Source organism: Cygnus olor, chromosome 10 (genome assembly GCF_009769625.2).
Source record: "Cygnus olor isolate bCygOlo1 chromosome 10, bCygOlo1.pri.v2, whole genome shotgun sequence".
Lineage (NCBI taxonomy): Eukaryota > Metazoa > Chordata > Aves > Anseriformes > Anatidae > Cygnus > Cygnus olor.
The window spans coordinates 9,240,517-9,257,734 of NC_049178.1; the positions used below are offsets into that span (position 1 = coordinate 9,240,517).

General features: G+C 64.8%; 2 protein-coding genes across 3 annotated transcripts; one reads left to right on the plus strand and one right to left on the minus strand.

Moving 5' to 3' along the window:
* Positions 1–61: 61 nt before the first annotated feature.
* GNAI2 (G protein subunit alpha i2) lies at positions 62–13,488 on the plus strand. The gene is made up of 9 exons (XM_040568899.1): positions 62–253; positions 7,653–7,695; positions 8,277–8,418; positions 8,741–8,901; positions 10,880–11,008; positions 11,743–11,872; positions 12,067–12,220; positions 12,573–12,773; positions 12,888–13,488. Exons 1-8 carry the CDS (start codon positions 136–138, stop codon positions 12,761–12,763), a joined length of 1,068 nt encoding a protein of 355 aa, XP_040424833.1. The 5' UTR covers positions 62–135; the 3' UTR covers positions 12,764–12,773; positions 12,888–13,488.
* Positions 13,489–14,359: 871 nt separating this feature from the next.
* GNAT1 (G protein subunit alpha transducin 1) lies at positions 14,360–17,213 on the minus strand. Of its 2 annotated transcripts, XM_040568900.1 has the most exons (8): positions 16,845–17,213; positions 15,938–15,980; positions 15,704–15,845; positions 15,463–15,620; positions 15,246–15,374; positions 15,032–15,161; positions 14,799–14,952; positions 14,360–14,593 (listed from the first exon to the last, which is right to left on the minus strand). In XM_040568900.1, exons 1-8 carry the CDS (start codon positions 16,948–16,950, stop codon positions 14,403–14,405), a joined length of 1,053 nt encoding a protein of 350 aa, XP_040424834.1. In that variant the 5' UTR covers positions 16,951–17,213; the 3' UTR covers positions 14,360–14,402. The 2 variants fall into 2 exon arrangements, with proteins under 2 accessions (XP_040424834.1, XP_040424835.1); XM_040568901.1 differs by lacking the exon at positions 16,845–17,213 and having other exon boundaries at positions 15,463–15,845; positions 15,938–16,095.
* Between the last annotated feature and the right edge of the window lie 5 nt (positions 17,214–17,218).

Genomic DNA, 17,218 nt, shown 5'->3' on the forward strand with positions numbered 1-17,218 from the left:
TGGCCCCGCCCCCTTCCCTCCAGGCCCCGCCCCCTTCCCTCCAGGCCCCGCCCCCGGCCCCGCCCCGCCCGGCCCCGCCCGCGCCGCGCAGGGCAGGGCAGAGCCGGCGGAGCGCGGAGCGGAGGCGCCGCCGCCATGGGCTGCACCGTCAGCGCCGAGGACAAGGCGGCCGCCGAGCGCTCCCGCATGATCGACCGCAACCTGCGGGAGGACGGCGAGAAGGCGGCGCGGGAGGTGAAGCTGCTGCTGCTGGGTGAGCGGCGCCCCCCGGCGGGCATCCCCCCCCCCCCCCCCCACCCCGTGTGCGCCGCCCCCGCCGGCATCATCCCCCCCTCGCCCCCCCCATCCCGGTACCCCGGGGCACCCCCCCGCTGGTCGCCCCCCCCCCCCCCACCCCCCCCCCCCCCCCCCCCCCCCCATCCCCGGTATCGCCGCCCGGTACTTCCCCCCTCTCCTTCCTCCCCCCCCAGCCCCGGGCATCCCCCGGCTGTGCCCCCGCCCTTCCCCGTGACTCCCCACCCCCTTCCCTCTTTTGGGGGCCGGCCCGCAGCCGCCCTGCGCTTCCACCCCCCCCATCTCCTGGGACCCCCCCCCTCGCAAAGGGGGCGCTGCCCCCCACCCCCCTCCCCCCCGCCGTGCCGCCCCCACCCTAGCGGCGCCCATCCCGGGCACCCCCAACCCCCCCCCGGCTCGGTGCGGGGCGCCGGGACCCCCCCCCCGCGCACCTCCTTCCTCCCCCCGAGCCCCCCGGGGCCGCACCGCGGGGCCGCTCCCCTAACGGGACCGGTGCGCCGGGGATGCTGCGTGGGGCCCTCTCCCCGCCTCGCCCGCACGTCGTTCGCTCGCTTTCGGGGCTGCCGCCCGGCTTCGCTCCCCCGGGGACCCCCCCAGCCCCGAGCACGGGTCGAGCCTGGAGGAGAAACACCCCCCCCGCCCCCCCCGGCTGCCTCTCGCCAGCGGCCGCCGTCTTCTCGTCGCCCTCTTGGAGAGAGGAAGCCGAGAGCAGCAGGAAGTCATGGTGAAATCAGGCAGCCGCTTATTTGTGCAGCCGCCGCCTGCCCCGAGATGTCCGGAGGTACCGCTGCAAGGCCGGCACTTCATCGCCGCGATGCTTGGCCCCGCGCGCCCCTTCCCGCAGAGCCGCGGCTCCCGGCTCGCTGCTGCCCGAGGACGGCTCCGGGACTTGGGGGGGGCTCGGGGCCGGGGGCTGCCCCCGCGCTGTGCGACCCGGCAGGAGGCACGGGCAGCCCCAGCCCCGCTCGTTTCCGGGGAGGGGAAGGCGCTGGCGGAGCGAAACCCCGCGGGTGTTGCAGGGCGGACACGTGGTGCCTCCGTTGCGTCGCGGCGGTGCCCGAAGTGGCCCCCCGTTATCTCCTCCCAGGGGAGAGCGGCGATGCTCGGGCAGGCCCGGGGCACCCCGCGTGGCGGCAGAGGGCAGCTGGGTGCTTGGCGGCGGCGTGCCGCTGGTGTGGGGTGGGCGATGCGGGAGCAGCGCTCCTTGCTCGCTGCTGGCTGGCCGGGGCAGCAAGGGGCGGCCGAGGGCACGCAGGGCAGCGCCGGGTGCCCACAGCACTCCCCGGGGCTGGGCACTGCGCTGGCCCTGAAGTGGAGCTGAGGAGGAGGGCAGTAACGGGGCCAGTCTGGTTTTCTGATTTCAGCGGGTTTCCAAAGCCAAAAACAGAGCAAAACCACTCTATTATTAATTATTATTATTATTATTATTATTATTATTATCATTATTATTTTCCACCTAGCAGCTGTTCAAGTATAAACAGTGCTGAAGCCCTCCGCTGTTATTGACCATTTCTGAACCATGCGCCCGGAAAATGCACCGGAGCCCGCCAGGGTGGCACCTGCTGTGGGGTCCCGGGTGCTGCGCAGGAGGAGCTGAGAGCCCCCCCAGATGGGGAGGGTGACGGGAGCTGCCCGCCGCCGCCAGCAGACACCGCGGCTTCTGTGCGTGCTGGCGGGGCTCCCGGTGCTGCGCCCACAAATCAAAGCCCCTCAGTTGCCGCCTGGCGGCTCCTCAACCACCGCGTCCTCCTCCGCGGGCAGGCTTCGCGCTGCCTCCACCCGGCCTCTGCAACGCAGGGCGCGAGCCTCTGCCTCCCCCCAGCACAGGCTTCGTGTTCCTGGCTCGTTCTGCCTGGTGCAAGGCAGAAGTGAAACCCTCGGTGCTGCCGAATCCTTGCTGCTGCCAAAAGCGGTGCTGGGCGTGCGGGGCCACCGGCCCCTTCCTCCCTGATGGCTTTTTCATTTTCCGCCTATTTTTGTGTTAGTTTGGTGAAGCAGACCCGTGTGCGCCTTGGGGCCTGTCACTGAGGGCAGGGCTTGCAGACAGCAGGAGAAATCCAGTTAAGAGGGAGACCCCCCCCTCAAACTCAGCGGCGTTTGGTTTGGGGTTTGGTGGGGAAGACGCATGGTCCTCGGTGCTCCTGCCGCCCGTTTCGATGTGTTGCTGGTGGTGGACAAGCGGTACCCCGAGCAAACAGTCCCTAAACCATTTTCTGCCTGCTTAGCATTAAGAAGGAAGAGGGATTTCTTGGCTGCCAGCTCTCAGGCTGTAGCACGGAGGTGATCCGTGCCTCTCGCTCGGGTTTCGTGGGAAGCCCCCACAGGCGCCGCTGGCAAACCAAAGCCCTTCCCTGTGCCCTTCCCGCTGGGAGCTGGGTGCTCCCTAGTGCCGGCTCTCAGTCGGAGGCCTGCGGCGAGCTGGCAGGGGTGCTGCGTGTGGCTTCGGGGTGCTGTCGAGGTGATGCCGTCCCTCGGGGTGACGGTGGCTCCGTCCCAGGCTGGGTGACGGCGGTGCCAGGCCCCGGGTTTGCTCCCCAGCCGGGCCTCGCCGGGGAGGTGGCTGCGGCACCCGGGCTCAGCTACTTCTTCTGCTTGCACAAAAATAGAGGAAGGGAGGGACCAGCTGCGACTTTCGGCGGCGGCGTTTCCCCGGTGCTCACGGGGCTGCCGCTGGCTCGCGTGCCTGCGGGCAGCCGGCCCTGCAGCGCCTGCTCCTGCCTCGCTGCTTTTCCTTCCTCCCCGCCCTGCGCCGCTCGTCGCGGTGTGTGCAAGCAGGGGGAGGCAGCTGGGCCCGATGGGGCTGCGAGCACCCCGGGGCAGTGCCCGTTGCTCCAACCCGCACCGCTCCGCGACCTGGGGGCAGCGATCGGGGGGCACCCGGCTGTGGGGTGGGGGCAGGCTGGGGAGCGCCCAGTGGGTCTGAGCGGTGCCCCCATGGGTGCTGGGTGCGCCCCGGGCACCCAGCCTTGGTGCTTGCCCACCTCTGCAGATGTGTTGGTGACATGGGCATGCAAACCTGCTGCAGGTTACAGAAACCTCCCTGTGCAGCACCCAGGGGTGGGTGCTGGTGGCCCTGACCCTGTCCGGGGCAGGACAGCTCGCTGCCCTCCGTCCCTGCAGGGGCACAAGGGACCCGGTGTCACCACAGCCCCGGGGGCAAGGGCGTGAAGGTGCCGGTGGGATGGTGGGAGAGAGCTGCTGTTCTGGGATTTCAGAGGCAGAAAACAAGAAGGAAAGTTTCTTAGTTCCTGGAAAAAAGGCACAGGAATAGTTCTGTCCGGCTTGTAAACGTCAGCATCCCTTGTCGGTGGCAGGGGGGTGTTCAGAAAAGCCGTTCCTGGCCCAGACACTCCTCCCCTGCTTGCTCCGAACATCCTTCCCGCAGAGGATTTTTTTTTGGTGTGCTTTCAGCACTTTTTGCCAGAAAGCCACAGGCTGAGTCGCGTCTCCATCGGCTGCCTGGAAGTGGATGGCGTGGCTGGATGCAGCTGCGGTCCAGCCCATGCCGCGTGTCCAGGTGCCCCCGAGTTGCCCTGCACCCCTTTTGAGCCCCAATTCAGCGCCTTCAAAGTCAAGCTCTGGTGCTTGGCCCCCTGGGATGGGTTGGGGGGGGCACGCTGGGATGTGATGGGGGCACAGGGGGTGCTGTCCCCTCCACCCTCTGCTCCGAGCTCTGTGCAGGCAGCCCCGGCACGGTGCTGTCCCCTCTCCCCTCGCGGCACATGCTGGGGGGGGCACGTGGGGACCCCCGGGTGGCAGCACCCACCCAGCTCCCCTGGGGCTGGCAGGGCCGTCCTGGAGAGTGGCCAGCTCTGTGCAGCAGTCAGATGGCCGCTTGGAAAAACACTTGGCGTTGCTGTGGCTTTTTTTTTTTTTTTTTTTACATGCAATTATTTTTAAAGCAATTTTCCATCTATTTTAGATAGCAAGGAAAATGTCGAGGGGAATCTTTTTTTTTTTTTTTTTTTTTTTTTTTTTTTTTAAGTCTTTTTCTCCCATCCATGGTGACTATGCTTTTAATGAAGAGCTTTGAAAATCCCATTCAGTGGCCAGTCCAAGGGACCAGTCCCTGCTGCCCCTGTCCCTCGCCTGCCCAATGGGTGCATCCTGGTGGCTGCCCAGGGCTGGGGATGTTTTCCAGCCCTGCTCCCGGTGATGCTGGGGTCCCCAGGAGTGGGCTCTGGGGCTCTCTGAAAGGAAGCTGGATCCGCAGCTGAACAAGTTTCTCCTCGGCTGGGAGGTTGTGTTTTGGAGCTGGCCATCTGCTTGCTTACTTTTAAAATTTTAAAAGCTTATTTTCAACAGGGAAAAGCAGCCCAAGAGCACGCACTCTCCTCCTGTTTTTGTAGGACGGTCTGGGAACGAGCGCGGTCGTTTCCCAGCGGCCGTGATCCGGGCCAGGCCCAGCTGTGACAGGGCGCGGGTGGCAGCATCGTGCCTCCGTCCCCGGGGCCCGTGGGCAGCATGCAGGCTTGGGACCCTCTGGAGTGCACCGGGGGGATGCAGCCAGTGATGGCAGTACAGGGGCACTGGGCAGGCCATTCGGGCCGGGCAGGAGCATCCTTCCTCGCCACGAGGAAGCCGCCCCTCTCTGGAAGCGCATGCGCTGCCATGTCCCCCTGCCCACTGGTTGTGTTGGGGCTGGCAGCCGGTGGCTGGTACCTTCCTCAGGGGCCTGGAGCTGTGGACAGGGTGGAGCTCCCAGCCCGGCCCCAAAGCTGGGCTGCTTGGCAGCAGCTTCCAGGGGGGCCCCGAGCCCTTGTGCTGTCCGTGTGGGGTTGCGAGGGGATGATTTGGCTTCCCATACCCGCCCAGCATCGTGTGACTACTGCCCGGTGTCCCTGTCCCAGCTGCTGTCTGCACGCTGGTGGCAGCACCCGGTCACACCGAGTGCAGCTCCCTAGGCAATTACTGGTTCATTAGGGAAAGGAGGTGATTTGGAAGGGAAATTGGAGGGGGAAACTCATTGCGGTGGTCCCAGTGTCCTGCTGGGTGCTGCCGCACGTCTCCGAGGGCTCTGCCCGTGCCGAGCGGTGCCCAGGTCTGGGTGCCATGGGGCACGGGGGCCCCATCCTGCCCAACGCTGGCACCCCCACCTCTTCAGGCACTGCTCAGGCTGGGATTAGGCTGTCAGAGTTAATGAGGTACTAAAGTGCTCCTGCTAAATACAGATTACGAAAGGAAAAAATGCCTTCCCCGCAGCTAACGTGACTCAGACTCAATGCTTGGTTTGAAAACCGGCTCTGCACGCGTGCGCTTGCGGCTGGGCTCCATCCCTCCCTGCGCTCCTCCTGCCGCGGGCCCTGCTGCAGGCAAGGGTCACGTCTGGGGAGCAGTTGTGGGGCCCTCGAGGCCGTGGGGAGAGGAGAGCAGCGATGTGCTGGCAGGGAGCGGGCTGGCCGTGCAGCCCCCACCACAGGGACACCTCTACGGGCTGCAACAGTGGGCTTCGGGGATGCTCGGGGTCCGTGGGGACGATGCTTGGTGCCCTAGGCCAGCTCCTGCTGTCACGGTGTCCCCGCATGGGGCTGGCACTGACGTAGCTCCCAGAACCCTTCTCCATGCGTGGGGCGCTTGCATGGCCTGGGGTCCCCTGGGGCCGGGCACTGTCCCTGCGTGGGGACCTGCCCTGCGCCGTGGCCCTGCAGCCAGCCTGTCTGAGCAGGGATTTTCCGCGTGGCGTGGCTGGCTGTGGGTATCCTTTTCCAAAGGAGACGGCCTTCAGAGACGGGGGAAGCTCTGGGTGGAAAGAAAGAAAGAAACTCGATCCGCCTCTCCAAACCAAGTACAGTTTTATTTCCGTCGGGTCAAGCCTGCGAGGTTCCAGCCAAACTGTGTGTTTTGGGCCAAATGAGAAACACGTGTCATCCGCGGAGCCCCGTAACCAAAGAAAGATGCTGCAGATGCGTGCTGGGTCCTGCCTTGGGTGCGGGGTGCTGCTGCCTTGTGGCCCTGCGGCATGGGCTGGAGATAGAGGGATGGTCTGCCCAGCATGTACCGGGGTGTGACCCTCGCTGCTGGCACTTGGCTTTGGGGACAGCAGTTAGGGTTAAGAAGGACGGTGGTTTCAGGGAGTTGGATGGGAGAGAGCAGTGGCAGCGTGGGAGGTGCGATAGGGGACACCTGGGGCAAGCGCCAAGAAAAGCATCGTGCTTTTTGTTGTAAGTGAGCATTGCAGGGGGATCAGGGTGCGTGGTCCTGAAGGTAGGCAGACAGGCACGGCGTGACGCTGGCTGCCCAGGGCAGGAGGGGACAGCGGTGACTATGGAAGGGCGCTGGGCTCCTGCCCTGCTGCGCTTGCAGCCACAAGTGCGGCGCTGCCGCGTTTTCGCAAGAGCGGAGCAGCTGAAGCAGGCAGCGGGCTCCCAGTGCTGCGGCAAGCGTATAACCCCTGTGTGGCCTCATCGTACCTGGGCTGTGTGGGGCCACGCTGCTCTCCACAAGGGCACACGGCTGTCACCCATGAAGAAGGTGACGTCTGCCCGCGCCCCTCGAGCCGCCACTGCCTTGTTCCCTGCTGCTGCGTCTCAGCCGCAACCACGAGCTGTGCTTTTGCAGGTTAATTTTAGCATAATCTCCATTTTTTGAGCTCCTCTGTAATCTCTCTTCCCCCTCTGTGGCCAGCGGCAGAGCAGCCCTGCTGTTGGCTGCTTGGGGCCCTCTTTAAGGGCGGCTCTGCGGCCACCGGGACCTTCCAGCAGTGCCTGGGGTGCGAGCAGCCCATGTGGCGGGGGGCCGGGGCCAGGCCTGAGGCGTGGCCCAGGCTGGGGGATCCCCAGGGAGGGCTGGAAGAGGCTGCCCCAGCTGCTGTGCTGCTGGGACCTCGCACCGGAGGACCCCAGGGCTTGCATCCCACCCAGCTCTGCCGTTGGCATCCCCCAGCGGTGCTGCTCAAAGCCCCTGCGCTGGGGGATTGCTCTGGGCGGTTGTCCCAGCCCAGAGAAGGGACAAGGGATGGGCAGCGTCCCTTCGAGCTTCCCCTTTTAGCTTCCCCTTTCTGCAGCCAGGATGACTTCACTCCTTCCGCCCTCCCAGCCCGGGGAGGGACAGCCTGGCGGGAGCTGCACGTCCCCTCTTCTCGGGGTGGTGGCGGAGCTGCCACCGAGGGTGACACATCCCTGGCCGACGCCAAACCTGCCTGGGTTTTCCCCAGCTGTGCAGATGACCCTGGGTGTCACAGAATGGCCCTGTGTTGGGTTCTGTCCCCCCGGCCCTGCTCTCCTGCTGTTGTAGTGCCGCCTCAGCTGTGGGACAGCCGGGGTCCCAGCGTGTGGTGGGGTATCCGCGGTGGCAGGGGGATCCCTGGCTTCAGGCTGCAGCTCACAGCTCGTCCGTTTGTCTGTCCCCTTCCTCTGCAGGTGCCGGCGAGTCTGGGAAGAGCACCATCGTCAAACAGATGAAGTGAGTAGTCTGCAGGCCTGCCCCGTCCCTCCCAGTACCCCAAGGACTGGTTACTGTTGTCCCCAATGTCCCCAGCGCCCCTGCCGCCAGGCTAGTGCCAGCGGGGGTTGTTATCCAGCGAGCTGTCCTTTGAATATTTCATCGGCGTGCAGTTAGAGGAGGCGGTGAGCTCAGGTGCCTGTGGCTATGCCGGCCGCAGAGCGCCACTGTGAAAGCCAATACCTGACGGGGAAGAGCGGGGCAGCCGGGAACGTCCCCGTCCCTGGTGGGGCACTGTGGGTGCCGCTGGGCTCGTCCTCCTGCCTAGAGCAGGTGGGGAGGCTGGGGGGAGCGCTGTCCCCTCCCGCAGCACCACGCTGCCCTGTGTCCTGTCCCCAGTACGGGAAAGGCTCCGAGCTGGTGATGCCAGCCCCCGAAGTGGTGCTGGCCGCTGTGGTACTGCGGCACTGAGCGTGTCCTCGGTGTCTATCTGAGGTGATGCCGGAGCTGGAGCAGCTTCCCAGGCTTGAAGAGGCTGTGGGAAGCCCCCGGCTGCTGGCACCACGCTCAGGGCAGAGCCTGACCCTGTCCCCTGCCTCCAGGATCATCCACGAAGATGGCTACTCGGAGGAGGAGTGCCGGCAGTACAAAGCCGTGGTCTACAGCAACACAATCCAGTCCATCATGGCCATCATCAAGGCCATGGGAAACCTGCAGATTGACTTCGGGGATTCCTCCAGAGCGGTGCGTGCCCCCACGTGTGCCCCAGTCCCTCTGGGGAGCAGAAGCTGCCAGCACTGGACCTGGGCTCAGGGTGGCCCTTCCCAAGCTCTGCTGTCCCCTGGGCTGTGACCTCCTGGCCCTGAGGATAGGGTGGGGGGACCCGAAGCATGAACAGTGGGAGGAAAGGGGAAAGCCACGGGCTTTCTGGGTTGGGAGAGGTGATTTTTGCCAATCTTTTGTATTTTTCCTGCACGTGTCTGCGATGGGCAGCATTGGCGTGGGACAGTGTCCCCAGGGCTTGCGGAGGGTGGTGGAGCTGACGCCTGGCCCTGTTCTCCTGCAGGACGATGCTCGCCAGCTCTTCGCGCTCTCCTGCGCTGCGGAAGAGCAGGGCATCATGCCTGAGGACCTTGCCAATGTGATCCGGAGGCTGTGGGCTGACCACGGGGTCCAGGCCTGCTTTAACCGCTCCCGCGAATACCAGCTGAATGACTCTGCCGCCTAGTGAGTACCCTTCTTCCTTCTCTTCCTCTTTCGGTGGGGTTTAGGAGCAGGGTTGGGGCTGTGCCCCCCTGTCACGTACTCACGCCAGGTCCCTGCAGTGTCCCCGCTCCCCAGCTGGGACCCTCCTTTCCAGGCTCGGGCCCCTCATCCCCCTCCATGCTGGGCGCAGGTTTTCTTTGCGCGGGTGCTGCTTCCAGTGCTGGTTCACCTTGCAAGAAGATGGTTAGTGCTGAATTTCTTTCTGGGTAGAGGTTTTCTGTTTTTTTGTTTTGTTTTTTTTTTGTTTTCCCCCCCTTGCTGTGGTTGCTTAAATGGGAAGGGGAGAGCCCAGCGAGATGGCTCTGCCATCCGGTGACCAGGGGTTCCTCCTGGTTGCTTTGCCCCCATGGCTGCTTGTCTGCGTGGGGAGCGAGTAACCACGCAGGGAAAAACCCCAAAGAAATTTGGGGATGCTTGTTCTGAGTGGGATGCACAAGATAGCTTCTTTGGTTCGTTGTTTTTTTTTTTTTTTTCAAATGAGTTCATGTGGGAAAAAATTGGCATTATGTTAGCGTATTAGCTGGCAAACTCGTGCTTAGATAGGTAAATTGACTGCATCTGGTTCAATTTATCCCTAAAGAGATTTATTAAATAAGTTAAGCTGCCTAAAGCATGATTGCTCTTCTGCGCTGGGATCATCGGCAGAAATGATGCCTGAGAGCCAACTGCCGGAGCCGGTGCTGGAGGAGATGCGGTGGCGGCCCCGTGCTCAGTCGCAGGCACCCGCCGCGTTCGGTCCCTTTGGCAGAGGTGCCAGGCCAGAGCCTCCCTGCCGTCCCTGCAGCTCCGGGGATGCTCAGGCCTGCAATTCATGCACGCGTGTCTTCCGAACGAGATTGTCCTAACAGCATTCATGCTGCATCCAGTGTGTTATGAGTGTCGGACTAGTGTTAATTAAGAGGCTTCTCTAGCTCATGCTAGTGAGCTGCGGTCTCGGCCTTTACCCGGTGGGCCGGGGGCGACGCCTGCAGCAGGGCACCGGGTGCTGCGCCGTGCGGTGCCGCGGGGCTGGGGACACCGCAGCTGCGGGGCACGGAGGTGGCGGCAGGCTGGGCGCCGGGTCCGAGCACCGCCACAGCCACCGCCACGGCCCTGCCTCCCCAGCGCTCGTTTCCTGTTTTTGTGTCAGCCGGAGGCCGGGTGCGTTTCCGGCTGTTTTTGAGCGCGCCGGGGAGGTGCGGCCTGGCTCCGGCTGTGCCTGCGCCGCACTGCCCGCACCCATCCCAGCGCCCCCCGGCCCCGCAGCACGTGAGGACGGCCCCGCGGCAGGGGCCCCGCGCCCACCGCGGCCGTGGTGCCTGTGAGCTCGGTGCGGCTCTCCCCAGATTACGGGGGGCCTAATTTGCCAAGGGGAAGCCTGCTTATCGTAACCCAATTAACTTGAGCCGGAGCGATTAAAGCTGGCGGCCGCTCTGGCGGGGAGCGGGGACGTCCCTGCCGGGAGCCGAGGCCTGTGCCCGTTTCCTCCGGGGATGAGGCCCTTTGTGTTTGTTTTTTCTTTTTTTTTTTTTTTTTGACAAAAAATGGCACGACGCCAGAAATTGTTTCCGCTGGCGCTGTGGCCCGTTGCCGTGGCGATGAATACTTTCCTCTTTCCGTTCCCCCCCCCGCCGTGAGCCGGGGAAGCGTTAAGGCTGCGCGGGCCCCGGTGCCGCGGCCTCATCTCCGTGTGTCCCCTGTGTCCCCACTGCCGCGTCATCAGGTGGGGCTGGCGGTTCCCCAGGGGGCTGCACGGCCCTGTCCCCGTGTTCCCAGCCTGCAGGGGGTCTCTGGGGTATGGATGGGGGGTGTCTCTGTGCCGGGGGCTCAGCGTTGCCCAGCCTGGTTGGTGCAGGCACCATAGGGGTGCCTGGTGCCACCCCCGGGATGTCCCCCAGCATGCGGGATGTCCCCTGCCCCACCACCCGGCTTACACAGCGCCCTTCTGCTCCCTCCCCAGCTACCTGAATGACCTGGAGAGGATAGCCCGGGCCGACTACATCCCCACCCAGCAGGATGTGCTGCGGACCAGGGTGAAGACCACCGGCATCGTGGAGACCCACTTCACCTTCAAGGACCTCCATTTCAAGTACGCCCAGCCCTTCCTCAGACACAAGTCCTCCTCCCCTGGCCTCAGAGGGCTGAATCCTGTTTGGGTGCTGGGGCCAGCATGCCCCAGCCTTGCTGGTGTGCAGGGCTGGTGCTGAGCTTCTGGTGGTGGTGATGTTGGGGTTGCTCTGGGATTGGGATGGGAGCACATCTGCCAAAACGCCCGCCTCAACCAAGGCTGCGCAGTGGCTGTTCCACACTGCTCCAGGGCTTGGAGGAGCCAGCAGAGATGGGCAGAATGGGTCTAGGGTCCCTGGGCCGGGGGGGGGGGGGGGGGGCACAGCAGGGATGGAACCCCTCCAGCAGCCGAGCAGTCAGAAAAATCTGTCTGTGGAGGATGCAGTGCTGCCGCCAGGCTCTGCTCCGTGGAGCCAGGGCATCCTCTGGTGCCCAGAGTGGGAGAGGTGCATGGCGCACTTCATCCTGTCCGTCATCCCATAGGTACGTCCCCAGCTCTAGCCTAAACCCAGCAGCACCCACTCTGGAGCGGGTCTGCAAGGTTGTCTCCTGGAGGTGGGAACACGACTGTGATGCCTCCAGGCATGGGCGGCCTGATCCTGCCCCTGTTTGCCAGGGGGAGCGGTGCTGCCTGGGAAATAGGGGCAGCGCGTTGATGGACACCTTCTCCTGGGTCTGCTGGGGAAACTGAGGCAGGGCTGGGGGTGCTGGCGGGGCCCGGGAGTGCTGCCTGCCCATGCTGCCCCTGCTCCGCAGGATGTTCGACGTGGGCGGCCAGCGCTCGGAGCGCAAGAAGTGGATCCACTGCTTTGAGGGGGTTACGGCCATTATCTTCTGCGTGGCCCTCAGCGCCTACGACCTGGTGCTGGCAGAAGACGAGGAGATGGTAAGTGAGGGGGGCGGAGTTCCAGGTTTGGGATGGTCCAGGTTTGGGGTGCCCTCTCCAGGAGCCCGCCATGCAATGCTGGACCCCGTGCTCTGCTCTGGTGGCCACAAGTGTCCCAGCCCAGCCTAGTGGCCAAGCGGAAGGCAGGCGGCGCGGTGGGCGCCCCTGCCTCACATGGTGCTGTCCCCTGCCAGAACCGGATGCACGAGAGCATGAAGCTGTTTGACAGCATCTGCAACAACAAGTGGTTCACGGACACGTCCATCATCCTCTTCCTCAACAAGAAGGACCTCTTCGAGGAGAAGATCGTGCACAGCCCCCTGACCATCTGCTTCCCTGAGTACAGCGGTACGGAGCAGGCAGCAGCGGCTGCGCTGGGGCTTCCTCTGCCAGGGGAGGCTGGCGGTGGGCTCGGCAGCGGTGGTCCCTGCCCAAGAAGCCTTTGGGGCTCTGTGCAGTGAATCCTTAGGGCTGGAGGAGTGTCCCCGCAGTGCGTGTGGGTGGGGTCCTGATGTGGCCATCATGCCATGGGCCCTGGGGAGCAACGCAGTGGCCCCTGGCAGTGTGGGGTTTGGTGGCGTGGGGGGTGCAGTGGGGATGGGTGGGTTTGGGGTTAGCCCAGGCGGGTCTGCGTGACGGTGGCTCTGCCGCTGCTGTGTGGTGCCGTGGGGCATCCCCAGCCTCACCTTCCCCTCTCCAGGTGCCAACAAGTATGACGAGGCAGCCGGCTACATCCAGAGCAAGTTTGAGGACCTGAACAAGCGGAAGGACACCAAGGAGATCTACACGCACTTCACCTGCGCCACCGACACCAAAAATGTGCAGTTTGTCTTTGATGCCGTCACTGACGTCATCATCAAAAACAACCTGAAGGACTGCGGGCTCTTCTGAGGGTGGCGAGGTGGGTGCCGGCAGGGACGGGAGGAGCATTGCCCTCAGCCCTGCATCCCGTGTCCCCCCCCCCACCCCCAAGTCCCCAGCCCCAGTCCTGCTCACCGGTCTCTCTCTCCCTTAGGCCGTGCCGACGAAGGAAGGAGCACGCTGCCCAGCGACTTCTGCTTCTCCTCTTTGGTTTCATCCCCCCCCCCGGCCCCGACCCCCTAAAGAGACGTTTTGGTGACGACTGTGGCAGTGGGGTGGGAGTGCGCTGCCCGTGGCGCCCAGCCTGGGGCCCTTCCCACCGTCCCCCCCAGCCGCCGGTCCCTCCGTCCTCCCCCCGTGCCCCCCCCCCCCCCGCCAGTGGGGCTGGGGGCAGGGGTTTTTCCCTCGTGGTTGCTAACCGGTCGCCATCACCCCAGCCCCTTTTTTATTGGGTTCCAGGAAATCACTTCTGCACCGTTTACATCCAAAAAGTCGTGCTCGTGGGGTGCTGCGGGGCTCCCACCACCGCAGGGGCTGGTGAGGGGACACCCCCCCCCCCCCCCCCAGGGAACCACGACTGATAACATTCCTTTTAAAAAACAGAAAAGACAAAAAAAAAAACAAAAAAAAAAACCACACACACACAAAAAAACCCAACCCACACACCGACAAACACCGACACAGACACACAGACAAAGCTTGGTTTACGTTGCTTTTTAAAGAAACCTTTTTAAGAAACTATTTAAAAGCGTCAAGTGCTAAGTGGTCGCATCGTCTTGGTGCAGGTAATGCCGAAACCGTGTGCCTTGTGGGGGGCCCCTCCGGCGCACGGGGGGGGCTGCGTGCCCCCCCCCCCCGCCTTCTCTGGCACTGGGCCAGGGGGAGAGGGCGGCTGCCCCCCAGCCCCTCTCTAATAGAGCCTAGTGCATAGGTCTAGCTGCGCTGGCGGGGGAGACCCTGCTGTACAGAGCGGCCCCCCCCCTCTTCCCCCCAGATCTGTCCCCCCCGTCCCCCCCCGGAGCCAGGCCCCGCTTTTCCCACGGGATGTTTTACCGAATTGTTCACGTGGTTTGAAATAATAAAATGTAGAAAGAAAAAAAAAAAAAAAAGAATACCCCCCCCTCCCTTGATGTGGCTGCTTTCCTCCTCCCTGGGGAGGGAGTGGGGGGCTGAAGGGGGGGAGCAGAGATGCAGGAGGGGGCCCCTGGGGGTGGGAACTATGGACCTGGAGCCCCCCAGGTTGTCCCCATGTGGTTGGGGGTCCCCCAGCAGCGCTGGCTGCCACTTTGCTGGGGAGGTGCTGCCACAATGCTGCAGGGGCCCTGCGGTGGGACAATGGCACCCAGGGGTCCCCAGCACTTTGGGAACGTGGCTCCAGGGGCATCCGGTGACCTGCGGTCCCCAGGGAGATCCATCACCCCGGGCACCTAGTGCCCCCCCAGCAGCAAGGGCTACCCAAGGACCCCAAGCCCCCAGTGTCACCCATGGTGCTCACAGCTGGGGGGGGTGGCCTCGGGGAGGGGGCAGGGCTGTGGCCCAGGCCCGGGGGGGCTCTGGAGCTGCGCAGGTCACATCGCCGGCATCTGGGGACGAGCAGAGGCAGTGGCAGAGGGGGGTTAGGGGCACCAGCGGGGTGGGGGTGTGGGAGGGGGTTGGTGGGGGCTGGGGCTCAGAAGAGCCCGCAATCCTTGAGGTTCTCCTTGATGATGATGTCGGTGACGGCATCGAAGACGAACTTGACGTTCTCGGTATCGGTGGCACAGGTCATGTGCGAGTAGATCTCCTTCACGTCCCGACGCATGTTCAGCTCCAGGAACTGCAGCTTGATGTAGTTGCCGGCATCGTCGTAGGTGTTGGGACCTGGTGGCAGGCAGGGCCGTGTGTCCCCCCCACCCCTTCCCAGTACCCTCCCAGCCCAGCCTGCGGGAGGCAGGCCCTGGACCGGGCACAGCTCGCGTGGGGTGCTGGGGACCCCTGGTGGGTGCCCCTCAAAGGGTGCCGGCACCCAAAGCTTCACCACCCCCCTCGCTGCCTGCACCCGGCGGAGGAGCCACGGCCACCTCACCGTCATAGTCGGGGAAGCAGATGCTGAGATGGGCCTTCTTGATCTTCTCCAGGAAGACGTCCTTCTTGTTCAGGAAAAGGACGATGGAGGTGGTGGCAAAGTAGCGGTGGTTGCAGATGCTGTTGAAGAGGTGCAGGCTCTCGTGCATGCGGTTCTGTGGAGGGACACGGCTCCATTAGCCCCACGGCGACCCTGCCAGCCCTCCCTGTCCCCCCCCCGGCACAGGCACTCACCACTTCGTCGTCCTCCACCAGGACCATGTCGTAGGCGCTGAGGGCCGCAATGAAGATGATGCAGGTCACCCCCTCAAAGCAGTGGATCCACTTCTTGCGCTCCGAGCGCTGGCCGCCCACGTCGAACATCCTGGGCAGGACGAGGAGGGCTCAGCACTCCCCCACCCCGTGACCACCACCATGCTGGAGCCCCGCAGGGGGGCTCAGCCCCTACCTGAAGTTGAGGTCCTTGAAGGAGAACTGGGTCTCGATGATGCCGGTGGTTTTGACACGCGAGCGCAGCACGTCCTGCTCCGTGGGGACGTAGCCGGGGGTCACCAGGCGCTCCAGGTCCGACAGGTAGCTGCCCAGGCACACCGTGGGCATCAGACATCTCCCACCAGGGTCTGCGCCCCAGCACCCACGGGTGCCCCCCGCCCCCCAGCACATACTATCCAGCCGAGTCGTTGAGCTGGTACTCGGAGGCACGGTCGAAGCAGGCTTGGATGCCTGCGTCCTTCCAGAGCCGCCCAATGATGTCTGACATTTCCTTGGGCATGGTGCCCTCCTCGATGGTGTCAGAGAGGTGCAGCAGCTTGCGGGCATCATCCTGCGCGGGACAGGGACTCAGCAGGGCTGGAGGGGGCTCGGTGTGTGGGGGGGTCCCTGTGCCCTGCGCTGAGTGCCCCTCACCTGGCGGGCCGAGTCGCCGTACTGGATGTTGAGGGTGGTCATGGCCCGCACAATGGCCAGCATGGACTGGAGCGTGTTGCTGTAGATGATGGCGATGAACTCCAAGCATTCCTCCAGCGAGTAGCCATCCTGGTGGATGATCCTGGCCAGGATGGGGGCATGGGGCTGAGCTGGGCACCAAGAGGTGGGGGGAAACCCATGGGCTGCCCCCCATCAGCCCCCCCCAACACTTACTTCATCTGCTTGACAATGGTGCTCTTCCCCGACTCCCCTGCCCCTGTGGGGACAAAGCAGGGTCACAGCGGTGGTTGCAGTGGTGGTTGCCTTTGGGGGGGGGGGGGGGGGGGGGCTGCGTGCACAGGAAAGCATCCTGCAGCCCCCGGGTGGGGAGGCGGTCATGGTGGGGTCTGTGAGGGCACCAGGGTTGTGGTGATGCTGCAGCCCCCAGGACGGGGCGATGGGAGCTGTGGGGGACTCAGCTAGGGACATTCTGGGGGGACCAGGGTTGGGGTTGGGGGCACGGTGTGGCAGTGCAGGGGGGGACACCCTGGGCCTGGACATGGGGAGAGACAGCACCCGTGGGAGCACTGAGCGCCAGCTGGGGGACCGGGAGGGACCCTCAGTGCTGGGGGGGGCACAGGGGGAGACCCCGGAGCTGAAGCCGTGGCTGGGAGGGACTTGGGGGTGCCTCGGAGCAGCGGGGGGCTGGGGTGGGTTTGGGGATGCCCAGGAGTGTGTGTGGGGTGCTTGGGGGGGGGGGGGGGGGGGTTAGAGGGCAGTCTGTAGGATGGGCTGGGTGAGTTTAAGGGGTGCTGGGGAGCTTGGGGCTGTTGGGGCAGGCTGTTGGGTTTAGGGGCGCCTGAAATGGTGGCTGTTGGGTGGGCTGCGGGGCAGGCTGGGGCGGGGGGGCAGGAGTGGATGGACGGATGGGACAGATGGGACGGACGGGTGAGTGGCTGAGGGGCTTTGGGGTGCTGGGGAGCGTGGGCACAGTTGGGGCTGGCCGATCGTGTTTGAGCGGGGCGATGGGGAGCAGGTTTTGGGGTGTGGGACTCTGAGGAGTGCTGGGTGGAGGTCTGGGCACCTCCCCCCCCCCCCCAACCCTCACACCCCAACCCACCGCGAGGCCGTGCCCGCCTACCCAGCAGCAGCAGCTTGACGGTCCTGGCATCCTTCTCAGCGTCCTCCTTCAGCTTCTTCTCCAGCTCGCGCGAGTGCTTCTCCTCGGCGCTGGCCCCTGCGCCCATCCTCGCCTCCGCCGCCCGCCGGCTCGCCCGCTCGGTGGAGGTCAGCACCAGGACGGGCAGCGTGCGCCAGCCCCCCGACGCCTCCAGTGCTCGCCCACCGCCCGACTGCTGCCGCCGCCGCCGCTGCCGCCCCAAGTGGGCCAAGGACGGGGACAAGGAGCTCGGCTTAAGCCAGGCCCCGGATAAAGCCCCGAAATCTGCCCCGGGCTGAGCTCAGCAATCCCCTGGCTCCCAGCGTCAGCGCTTCTGCCATGGGGGGGGGGGGGGG